General features: G+C 44.0%; 1 protein-coding gene across 4 annotated transcripts in view; it reads left to right on the top strand.

The window, feature by feature from the left end:
- Positions 1-11871, top strand: part of Depdc5 (DEP domain containing 5) — a 135404-nt gene that overhangs the window by 72145 nt on the left and 51388 nt on the right. For 2 of the 4 annotated variants that reach the window (XM_013014494.1, XM_013014492.1), the window contains 5 exons: positions 1950-2133; positions 2502-2662; positions 8283-8400; positions 8843-9010; positions 10276-10495. In XM_013014494.1, coding sequence (XP_012869948.1) covers positions 1950-2133; positions 2502-2662; positions 8283-8400; positions 8843-9010; positions 10276-10495 — 851 coding nt within the window. Of the gene's footprint in view, positions 1-1949; positions 2135-2501; positions 2663-8282; positions 8401-8842; positions 9011-10275; positions 10496-11871 lie in introns of those variants that run through there. The other 2 variants (XM_013014493.1, XM_013014495.1) reach the window with 2 other exon arrangements.

Raw genomic sequence — 11871 nt, 5'->3', positions numbered from 1 at the left:
TAAGCAAAAAGAAAAAAGCCAGAAGTGGCGCTGTGGCTCAAGTGGTAGAGCGCTAGCCTTGAGCTGAAGAGCTGAGGGACAGCACCCAGGCCCAGAGCTCAGGCCCCACGATCGGCCCAAAAAAAAAAAAGATATTTATTATGTCATAAAGTTATTACTACATGCAGTGGCTGTAAGTATCATATAAGGACATATGAGAAGCATACATATTTGTCCTGTTGTATCATATACAAGCCATAGCACGATCAGTCTCCACCCCTGAAAATATAACTTGTATTAGAGTCTGTTTTCTTTTCTTTTTTGCCGGTGCTGGGGCTTGAACTCAGGGCCTGGGCTCTGTTCCTGAGCTTCTCTGTACTCAAGGCTAGCTCTATATCACTTGAACCACAGCATCACTTCTGGCTTTTTCTGCTTATGTGGTACTGAGGAATTGAACCCAGGGCTTCATGTATGCCAGGCAAGCAGTCTACCACTAAACCACATCCCCAGCCCCTAGAGTCTGTTTTCATTGCTATAATGGAATACCTGAAGTGGAGTTATTTTATAGAAAAGAGGTATATTTAGTTCACAGGTTAGGTGGCTGAAATTCCAAGTAGCACAGTGCTACCTCTGGCCAGAGCCCACTAATATATTACATGGTGGTGGATAGTGTTCTAATGAGAGCATGCTGATTGAGAGGTCACATGACAGAATAGGAATAGGAAGCCAGAAAATACAGCTACCAACAGTTGCTCTAGAACTACCTAAAGGTCTCAGGACAGCTGCCCTAATTGCTTCTGACAGCTGCCTCCACGCAATGGCCTCTGTTTAATCTCTCCCTCCTAAAGCCTCCATGCTTCTTTATCTCTACTCTGGGGACCAAGCCACCAACTCACAAACCCTTGGAGGGTAAATAACAACCAAACCATAGCATTCCCTTATTACTACTTGCGTGTGTGTGTGTGTGTGTGTGTGTGTGTGTGTGTGTGTCTGTCTGTCTGTCTGTCTGTCTGTCTGTCTTTTATAGCTTTTTTTTCCTCCCAGAGCTGAGGACCAAACTCAGGGCCTTGCACTTGCCAGGCAAGTGCTCTATCAGTGAGCTAAATCCCCAACCCCACAGTCCTTAATTCTTTGACTCAGTAATGCTCAAATGCAAAATGCTCAAGATTTTGCTTCCCAGGGGACCTGTGGCACTATCTGCTGACATTCCTGATTTTCACAGCTAGAGGGTGCCACTGGCAGCTAGTAAGTAGAGTCCAGTGATTCAAGACAGCCCTCCATGACTAAATTATCTGGTTCAAACCATCAGTAGTGGCCAAGGTTGAGAAATGCCTCTTTAACTAAAGAGCAGACAATTTCAGACAGATCTGTGGCAAAGCCCACTCTGTTGTTGGCAGCTTTCCTTCAGAGTTTGTCAAACTAAAAAGTTCCAGCCTTGTAACTTTCCCAGACATCCTCACTTCATTTTTACTCCCACCTTTTTTGGAACTTTTAAATTTATTTTTGTAATTCTGAACATATTCCTTATTTCTGTTACTATATGCTGTTTTGCTCCCAAATAAGGCTAAGCTCGCCTCCTCTCTCCACCCAGCCATGCTGGGGGGTCCTCAGAGAGCCAAAGTTACCTCTTGTCCGCTCTCGGAATGTTGATTTGCTTCTACATGTAACCCTGCCTGCCCTGCAGTAACCTTCCTGGCATTTTGGCTTATAGCTCACGATTAGCAGAAAATGGAAAATATCAGCTGTGAATCCCATTTGCATGATGGGATTGGATGAGCATGTGCATTGCATTATTTAACAAACTCTGTTTTTCTCTTTCTCTTTCCCCTCCCCTTTTTCTTCCTCCCTGTCCTGCCATTTTTACCACTTTTTACAATGACCTTTTTTTTCTTTACCCCTTTCTTCTCCTCTCCTCATCCCAAACCTGCCATGGTGACCATACATGCCTTTCCCCGTATTATGCGAGGCAGTTCTGACACTGTCTGCTCCCCCTGTAGTGCCAGGCTTCTGTTGCACAGTTGGAGTGGACTGGAAGTCTCTTACTACTCCGGCGTGCCTCCCCCTCACCACCGACTACTTCCCTGACCGCCAGGGCCTGCAGAATGACTACACGGAGGGCTGCTATGATCTCCTCCCAGAAGCAGACATGGACAGGTCAGTGGGCAGAGTGCAATGCATTTGGTTTTGGTTGTAAAGGTGCCAGGTGTGTCAGAATACACATAATCAGGACACTTAACTTTCAAACCTGTGTTCTCCTTTTGTATTTGGGAAATTTCATGATGCAAAAGCTATTCATTGCTTTCAAATTCTATTGACTAGCAATTTCTCATGATTGCTCTTATGCAGTTATTTGGGCACACTCAATCTGACTTTTTTTTTCTAAGATCGTTCATTTGTACAATGAATTATTACCTGCCTCCTTTTTCAACCTGTTGAACTGATCATTTCTCCCATTGATGGTTTACAATTGTCACTCCCTGGGGCCAAGCATACCATGTGCATTATGATTTTTTTTTTTTTAGGAGGGATGAGGAAGGTGTGCAGATGACAGCCCAGCAGGTGTTTGAAGAGTTCATTTGCCAGCGGCTGATGCAGGGCTACCAAATCATAGTGCAACCCAAGGCCCAGAAATCCAACCCAGCTGTCCCACCTCCCCTGAGTAGTAGTCCGCTCTATAGTCGAGGTGAGTCTATCTCCTTAAACTACTTCTTCTTTTTTTTTTTTTTTTTTGTCATAGGGCTTGAGCTCTGGGCCTGGGCACTGTCCCTCAGCTCTTCAGCTCTACCACTTGAGCCACAGCACCACTTCCAGCCTTTTCTGTTTATGTGGGGCTGAGGAATCGAACCCACAGCCTCATGCATACGAGGCAAGCACTCTACCACTTAGCCACCTTCTCAGCCCCTGTTTTTTTCTTTTTTGGGGCCAGTCCTGGGGCTTGAACTAAGGGCCTAGGCCATGACCCTGAGCTTCTTTTGCGCAAGGCTAGTGCTCTACCACTTGAGCCATATGCCACTTCTGGCTTTTTCTATTTATGTGGTACTGAGGAATTGAACCCAGGGCTTCATGCATGCTAGGCAAGTACTTTACCAGTAAGCTGCATTTCCAGCCTTTAAACTTGTTCTTTTTCCTAAGGTTGTGGGAGGATAAAGAAATTTAGAGGTAATTGATTTCAACACACAAGCTTTCTTTGTCAGTTTTAGTTTATAGGAGCAATAAAATCTCCCTTAAGTATATATTTGTCTTAAACACTCTCTTCGGTTTAGAATTCTCCTTTAAAGGAAGAGGAGGTGACCAAGTTCAAGGATGAGATAGCTTGGCTTGGGCACCAACTAGGAAATAGCATGCAACAAAGCCAATACTGATCTGTCAAGGTAGAAAGTGAATGTTCCAAACCCAGAAAGGGATATTTAATTGTTACTAGTATAATCCTGTTCCATAGGTTCTAAACCTTAGTATGTTGTTTCTTCTTCTTCTTCCTCCTCTTCTTCTTCTTCTCCTCCTCCTCCTCTTCCTTCTTCTTCTTCTTTTCCTTACTTTTTATGGTGTTGGGGCCTCTTTTATGCTAGACAAGTCATTACCACTGAACTATACTTGAGCCCTACACTTGCTTGTTTGTTTGTTTTTCTTCCATCCTGGATCTATCTTTCTCTTCTTTATTACTTAATAACCTGAAACAAGAATGACTCATCCATGAGTGGCAGAGGCTAATAAGTGACAGAGAACCAGTAGCACTAATTGAATCAGAGCCAGGTTGTAGAGAGCTCTTCTAAGATAAGTATAATGGAGGGAATTAAGTGTTGGTGCTTGGAATTAGTAAGGAGTAATCACTTCTTAGATGAATCAGTGCACTGTCTTGGTCTCTTGTTTCCTCACTGTTGCCAAGGAGACTTCCACTCCCCTTTCACCCAGTGTAATACCTCAGATTGACTATATAGTTCCATTAAGTCTCCTCTGGCTAGAGGATAAGAGAAGCATGGACCTGTCAGGAGGAGCTTAGTTATCATCCAGCCCAGCCCTTGTTTATAGAGGAAGCTTTGGGTTTCCTCTGGATTTTCTTTGGAAATTCCTCACTCATTCCTTTAATGTCAGTAGTAGAGCTTGAACTGAGCCACACTTCCACTTCAGGCTTTTTGCTATCTAACTGGAGATGAGAGTACTCAAGTTTATCTGCTTAGGCTGGCTTTAAACCATGATCCTCAGATCTCAGCCTGCTGAGTAGCAAGGATTATAGGTGTGAGCCGTCAGTGTTCTGCTTCTTGTGACACTCATTGCCTTTCACTTCCTATTCAGAGTCCTGGCCCTGCTTCAAATTAATCTTTTTGTTGTTGTTGTTGGTCTGGATCTGGGCGCTATCCCTTAGCTCTTCAGCTCAAGGCGAGTGCTCTTTTGCTTGAGCTACAGCTCCACTTCCCATTTTCTAGTGGTTTATTGGAGATAAGAGTCTCACAGACTTTCCTTTCCAGGCTGTCTTTGAACTGTGATCCTCAGATCTCAGCCTCCTGAGTAGATAGGATTACAGGCGAGAGCCACCAGCCCCTGGCTTCATATCAACCTTTTTGAGTGCTGAAACTATTTTGGATTCATCTTTTTAGTGGAAACCACAGTGCTTATAATACAAAAAAAAATTTTATTGCCTGGGTCAATAAATAAATGAGTCCATTCATTCCCCCTTGATCCGACATTGTTTCTGAAGCTCCTACTCCCAGGAGGAATTTATAGCTCAATGGGGAAAAATAGCAATCTAATTATGAGAAAATGACATGTTGTGATAGATTGAGGGTAAAATTAAGGGCCTGGGAGACTATTTAATTCAGGATCTGATCCAATTTGGAGGGTCAGGGACAGTTGAGGAAGTGATATCTGAGCTTAGATCCGAAATATATGCAAGAGTTATTTGGAGAAGAGGATTGGGTGTGAAGAGTGTGAGGTGAAGGGAAGAGACGAGTGTGCCAGACAGAGGGATCAGTATGTACAAAGGCCCTGTGGCAAAGACATGCTCCTTCCTGAGCATCAAAACAAAAGTTGGGCTATGATAAAGCACAAGGAATGAGCCTGAGGTGCTGCCACAGATGTCAGGGGATTGACAGGCAGGACTGTGGGAAGAATTTTATCCTTTCACCCAAGAGCAGTGAATTCACATTAAGTGTCATTGGTTCCATCAAGGCTGCCCACTCGCTACCCTCTGGAATAGCTGACCAGTGTCCCTCATGAGTCATTTGAGTACTTAACGGCAATGCTTGCTGGCTGATTCAGGAGTTTTATGTCACGACTTGTTGTTCAGAGGCTACTTGCCTGACTATATTCTTTCTGATCATTTTCTCCTTTGATAATTTTAACCTCTTTTTATTTCTATAGCAATAAAAGTGGTACTGCTGTTACTGCAATTACTGGAAAAGTTGCCATTATAACCAGTTTTGAGCTGTTCACTAGACACATATGTATTGATTACCAGATGGGAGCTAGGCCTTCTTCCAGAGAGCTGAATAGCTTTACTGGACCTGCCCTTGAAATGTACAGTCCTTGGGAGGAGGAAGACAGTAATCTAATAAACCAAAAGAATGTATTTGATTACAGATTGTGAACAGTAGAAGATTAAAGCTGGAATAACTGGGGTGCACTTAATTTAGAGTGAGATGTCAGGTTACCATGGCTGCTCTTGAATCTTATCCTCTGCCACCATCCTCCTGACAGCCAGCAGGGTGTTTGTAGCAGGAATGAAGAAATGTCTCATGGGGCATGCTCTCTTGCTGGTTGCATGAAAGCAAGAGTTGGACAGATTTGCTACTTGAGATCATGCAGCTGGCAAGTGAAAAAGTTGGGGTTTAATCTGAGGTTCCTGAGTTAAAGCCTAGCTGCTTTCTTTTCTTTCTTTCTTTCCTTCCTTCCTTCCTTCCTTTTTTTTTTTTTTTGTGGTTCTGGGGTCTGAACTCTGGGTCTGGGAGCTGTCCCTAGCTCAAAGCTAGTGCTCTACCACTTGAGCCACAGTGCCACTTCTAGCTTTTTCTGCTTATGTGGTGCTGAGGAATCGAACCCAGGGCCTCATGCATGCAAGACAAGCACTCTACCACTGAGCCACCTTCCCAGCCCCTAGCTTCTTTCTTCTATGCAGTGGGCTTGCCCTTCTCTCAGCCTCTTCTGGGAAATTTCTGAATTTCTGCATTCATAGTGCTGGTCCTCTCAGCCTCTGCCATCATCTCTTCTTCTGACCATGCCATCCATGCTGCCTGCCACTGTGAGACCATCCCAGAGCTAATCTAGAGTTCCTTCTTTCATTTCTAGACCAGAGGGAATGTCCTAGGTTTAGTTGGTTTCTGAGGCACAGTTTGTACTCATTTGTTTACTTCTTGTCTTTTTGATTCCTCATTTATTGCCCTCTTTTCTGTGTACAATTTTACTTAAGTACTATTTTTTGAATGCCTCCTCTGGGCATGGCACTTTATCAAATGCTACTGGAAAGACTGAACAGCTTTTAGCTCTGTCCTCCTGGAACTTTTGTTTGTGTGTGTATGTGTGTGTATGTGTTGATAATAGGGCTTGAAATTAGGGCCTTGTGGTCATACTTTGCTTTTTCATTCAAAAACAGAGTTCTTGAGCCACACATCCAGTTCTATCTTAAATTTGTGTGTTGAGTGTGAGTGTGTGTGTGTGTGTGTTTGTGTGTCTTGGGGCTTCCAACTCAGGGCCTGAGCATTGTCCCTGAGTTCTTTTGCTTGAAGCTAGTGCTTTAGCACTTGGCCACAGCTTCAGTTCTTCCTCTTTATGGTTAACTGGAGATAAGAAACTCATGAAAAGCCAGAAGTGGGGCTGTGGCTCAAGTGGTAGGATACTAACCCTGAGCTGAAGAGCTGTCCAGGGCTCAGAGTTCAGCCCCTAGGACCCACAAAAAAAAAAATTAAATAAAAAAGAACCTCATGAACTTTGCTGCCTGGGCTGTGCTCCTTAGATCTCAGTCTCCTGAGTAGCTAGGATTACAGGCATTACTGGCTCTATCTTTGAATTTTAATTTAGTTTAATTTTGAAATATGGTCTTACTCTGTTGCCTGGTCTGGCTTTGAATTTCTGGGCCTAAGGCTTAAGTGATTTTCCTACTTTTTTTTTTTTAGTTGTTGTCATTGTTGTCAGTCATGGAACTTGAATTCGGAGCCTGGGTACTGTCCCTGAGCTCAAGGCTTACACTCTACTACTTAGAGCCACAGTGCCACTTCCAGTTTTCTGGTTGTTAATCAAACATAAGCATCTCAGTTAAAGCCCAGGCTTTTAACTGTGATCCTCAGATCTCAGCCTTCTGTGTAGCTTAAGGATTATAGCTGTGAGCCACTAGATCCTGCCTGATTTCCTAGTTCTAAATATTCCCAGATACCTGGGACAACAGGTGCGCATCACTGTGCCTCGCTGCTTGAAACTTTTAGTTTATAAGAGTGTAATATACACACATGTAAGGAGCTACATACAAAAATCATTCAAACTACTGATGGGGTCTGGCAGCTTTCTGGAGAAAGTATCATGTGATGGTAACTTTATTTTTGCCAGTCCCAAGGCTTGAACACTGGGCCTGAGCACTGTCCCTGAGCTCCTTTTGCTCAAAACTAACACTTTACCTCTTGAGCTACAGCACCATTTCTAGCTTTTTCTGTGATTTAATGGAAAATAAAAACTTCAAAGACTTTCCTGTGTGGGCCGCTTCCAACCGTGATCCTCAGGTCTCACCTTCCTGAGTAGCTAGGATTACAGATGTGAGCCACTGGTGCCTGGTGTGATGGTGGCCTAGGAAGAGAAGGTAGGAGAGGCAGCATGAACAGGTGTTGAGAGGAGCTCAGGTATAACAGATAAATAATGATCCTATAAGGCCAAAGCTTAGAATGCAGTGTAGAAGTGGTAGGAGCAAAGGCTCAGGATGCTGGTTTGGCTGCCAGCCTGCAGTGAGAACCCCAGGTGAGCCTGGGCAGAGTGGATTTTTATTTTATATCAGTAGTTGACTCTGAGCCTGTTAACATCTATTCTAGAACTTACCCACTTGGACCATGAGGTATGAGGCTGTTCAGTCTGGTGTATGACTTCTAGATGCTCCTAGCACCCTCAAGCCTCTAATTTGCTATTGGTAACAGAAAACTCTACCAACATCTGGACTTTTATTTATTGTTTTTTAACCAAGAATAACTCTTCTGTGAAACTATCAAAAGAAAGTGTTGCCTCTTATGCTTCTCTTTTTCTGCATCTGTATGGATGAGAAGCAATTGTCTGTTGTAAAAACAAGTTTCAGCCAGATGGAGGAAGTTATTATTATTTATTATTTTTTCTGTTAGGCCTTGTGTCCCGAAACCGCCCCGAAGAGGAAGACCAGTATTGGCTGAGTATGGGCAGAACTTTCCACAAAGTGACATTGAAGGACAAGATGATCACAGTGACTCGGTACCTTCCCAAGTGAGTCCTCAGATAGGTGTGGTGGTCCACAACTGTTTTGAGTGTGTCTGCATGCTAAGTGATGCCAACAGTAGAGTTCCATATATGGGAAGTCGAGTGGTTAGTTTTTGTTTCGGAATTTTTGTATTATTTTAAAATAACCCTGGGGTTCTAGCTTAACCTATTTCTAAGAGGGATTTGATTTAGCTTCTAATTTTTAGTTATGAATCATACCAAGCCAATTAAGACTGAAGAATGTGAGGAGGTAACAAACAAGTTTGAGAAGATCTAGGGAATACCCATTACAGTCTCCTGAGCCAAGCTTTGTTATTATAGTTGATCAAATGCCAAGAATAATGCTAAATGCATTGAGACAAAAAAAAAAGAAAAAGTAAAAAAAAACATATAGAAAAGGGTGCGAGAATTCTTTCCTGAATGTCCAAGCGTGCCTTTTATTTTGCAGGTACCCTTATGAATCTGCCCAGATCCACTACACATACAGTCTGTGTCCTTCCCATTCAGACTCAGAGTTCGTCTCCTGTTGGGTGGAATTCTCCCATGAGCGACTAGAGGAATACAAGTGGAATTACTTAGATCAGTATATTTGTTCTGCCGGCTCTGAAGATTTCAGGTCAGAAATCAAGCTTTGACTTTGCACCCTTGCTGCCTTGGATGGATAGGATTGGGTTTTTTTCCCAGCCCTTGGGCCTGAACTCAGGGCCTGGGCATTGTCCCTGAGCTTCTTTGCTCAAGGATAGCACTCTACCACTTGAGCCACAGTGTCACTTCCAACTTTTTCCATTTATATGGTACTGAGGAATCAAACCCAGGACTTCATGCATGCTAGGCAAAAGGAAGAACAAAAGCAAATCAGGGCCAGGCTTTAGTGGCTAACACCTGTAATCCTAGCTACTCAGGAGGCTGAGATCTGAGGATCATGGTTCAAAGCCAGCCTGGGCAGGAAAGTCCATGAGACTCTTATCTCCAATAAACTACTCAAAAAGTGCCTGAACTAACACTGGGCTCAAGTGGTAGAGCACTAAACTTGAGCAAAAAAGCTCAGGGACTGCACTTAGGCCCTGGTTCAAGCTCTATGATTGGCAGAAAAAAAAAAAAGGCAAATCAGCATATGTTAAAAATACTGATGAGGGGCTGGGAAGTTGGCTCAGTGGTAGAGCGCTTGCCTTGCATGCCTGAGGTCCTGGGTTCGATTCCTCAGCACCACATAAGCAAAAAGAAAAAAAGCCAGAAGTGGCACTGTGGCTCAAGTGGTAGGGCACTAGCCTTGAGCTGAAGAGCTGAAGGACAGTGCTCAGGCCCAGAGTTCAAGCCCCACAACCAGACCAAAACAAAACAAAACAAACAAACAAACAAAAATACTGATGAGCTGAGTAGTGGTGGTTATACAACCTGTGAATGTACGTGCTTACTGCCAGTGGCTCACACACTTAATGATGAGTTAAAGAGGTACATTTTGTTATATGTATCTTGCTGCAACTAGGAAAAACAAAATAGAACTCGGTGACAGTGTGTCCATTGGTGCACGTGTCAGTGCAGACCATGTGCTTCACATTTTCTTGACTGCCTAACAGGTAATCTTTGTAGTGTATCTCCTTTCTCGTGTTTGGTTTTTCTTTGTGATTAATGATTGTCACAACTTCACTGGGCCTGGGTACCCAGAAGCATCCTGACATTTCTGGGATTAAAACAAACAGTGGCCTGACCTTCCTTCCCATCTGCTATGAATCATAGCATCCAATGCAGGTGCACCCTGGGGAGATGGACCCTCACACGCCACCAGAGTGTCTGCTCGCTGAGAGGACTTGATCTACTTGTTCTCACCTCGACTCTGTGGGTTTTTTGTTTGTTTCTTTCTTTCTTTTTGGCCCAATATAGCTTAATTGAGTCTCTGAAGTTCTGGAGAACCCGCTTCCTGCTCCTGCCAGCCTGTGTGACTGCCACCAAACGCATCACAGAAGGGGAGGTCCACTGCGACATCTACGGTGACAGGCCGCGTGCAGATGAGGATGAGTGGCAGCTCCTGGATGGCTTCATCCGCTTTGTGGAGGGCTTGAACCGGATCCGCAGGCGTCATCGCTCAGACCGCATGATGCGGGTGAGGTCTTGGGTGTGGGGGGGTGACCTTGTGGACTGTGCCTTCTCTGGGATACAGGATCTGTTTCCTCCTCCTCCTCTCAGGAGCCAGAGATGTCTGCCAGTTTATTTACTCCACAACTGCCTGGCATTTATCTTAAATCCCAAAGAGTGAGTCTTCCTCCACTCGAGATGGAGGAGGGAGAGTTAGGGTACAATGGTGACTGGGCCACATTGGTGGCTTGAACTTCCTCTCTTAGCTGAGACAGTGGCTTTGTGTTCCCAGGTAGGACCAGTATTAAACCTAGCTGCTTGTGTTGTACAGTTGCTGAAGTGCTGAATGGAACCTCATATGAGGTTAATGTGAGCATTCTTCCTTATTTGTCTGTCACTTTAAGAGTTTCCAGAACCCTTGGTTCTTCATTTCAGTCACTCAGTATTGCTACCCTATGGGATGTTTGAGAACTACCTAGCCAATACAGGGCAGATTTAGAATTCAGCACTGTTTTGTTTAAATTAACATACAGTTAAAAAATTTTTAAACAAAGCTTTGCTAGGGAATGTAGCTCAGAGACAGAGTGCTTGCCTGAAGTTTGAGAGGCACTGGGTTTTATCCACAGTACTGGAAACAAAAGGGAGTCAGGGAAGTTCCATTCTATGGGACTTTGCTGCCATATTTCCCCATCTCTACCACCCTAGTAACCAAGAGCCCCTCCTTTTTTTTGGTGCTGGTCCTGGAGCTTGAACTCAAGGACTGGACACTGTCTCTGATCTTTTTTGTTGTTGTTGTTGTTGGTTATAGGACTTGAACTCGGGGCCTGGGTGCTGTCCCTCAGGTCTTCAGCCCAAGGCTAGTGCTCTGCCACTTGAGCCACAGTGCCACTTCTGGTTTTCTGGTAGTTTATTGGAGATAAAAGTCTCATAGACTTTCCTGCCCAGCCTGGCTTTGAACCGCAATCCTCAGATCTCAGCCTCCTGAGTGTCTAAGATTATAGGTGTGAGCCACCGGCGCCTGGCTATTTCTGAACTTTTATACTCAAGGCTAGCACTTTACCACTTGACTCATAGCTCCACTCTGGCTGTTTTTTTGGTAGTTAATTGGAGATAGAGTCTCATGGAGTTTCCTGACCTGACTGGCTTTGAACCAGGATCCTTAGATCTCAGCATCCTGAGTGGCTAGGATTACAGGTGTGAGCTGCTGGTATCTAGCTTCGTGGGCCCTTTGAGTATCAACATACTTCCGTCTTTTCCAAATGTCACAAAAATATAACATAAAACTGACCTTCTTTCATCAAATATCATGCTTTGTGTTGCAGTATCAGAATCATTATAAGCAGTTTTTGTGTCAGTAATCCATTATCAGTTCTGAGTATAACCTCACGCTCAGTATTTTTTTCT

The sequence above is a fragment of the Dipodomys ordii genome, unplaced genomic scaffold, assembly GCF_000151885.1.
Source record: "Dipodomys ordii isolate 6190 unplaced genomic scaffold, Dord_2.0 Scaffold23, whole genome shotgun sequence".
Taxonomy (NCBI): Eukaryota; Metazoa; Chordata; class Mammalia; order Rodentia; family Heteromyidae; genus Dipodomys; species Dipodomys ordii.
The sequence above is the reverse complement of the archived record's forward strand: the minus strand, read 5'-3'. Positions and strand labels throughout refer to the sequence as shown.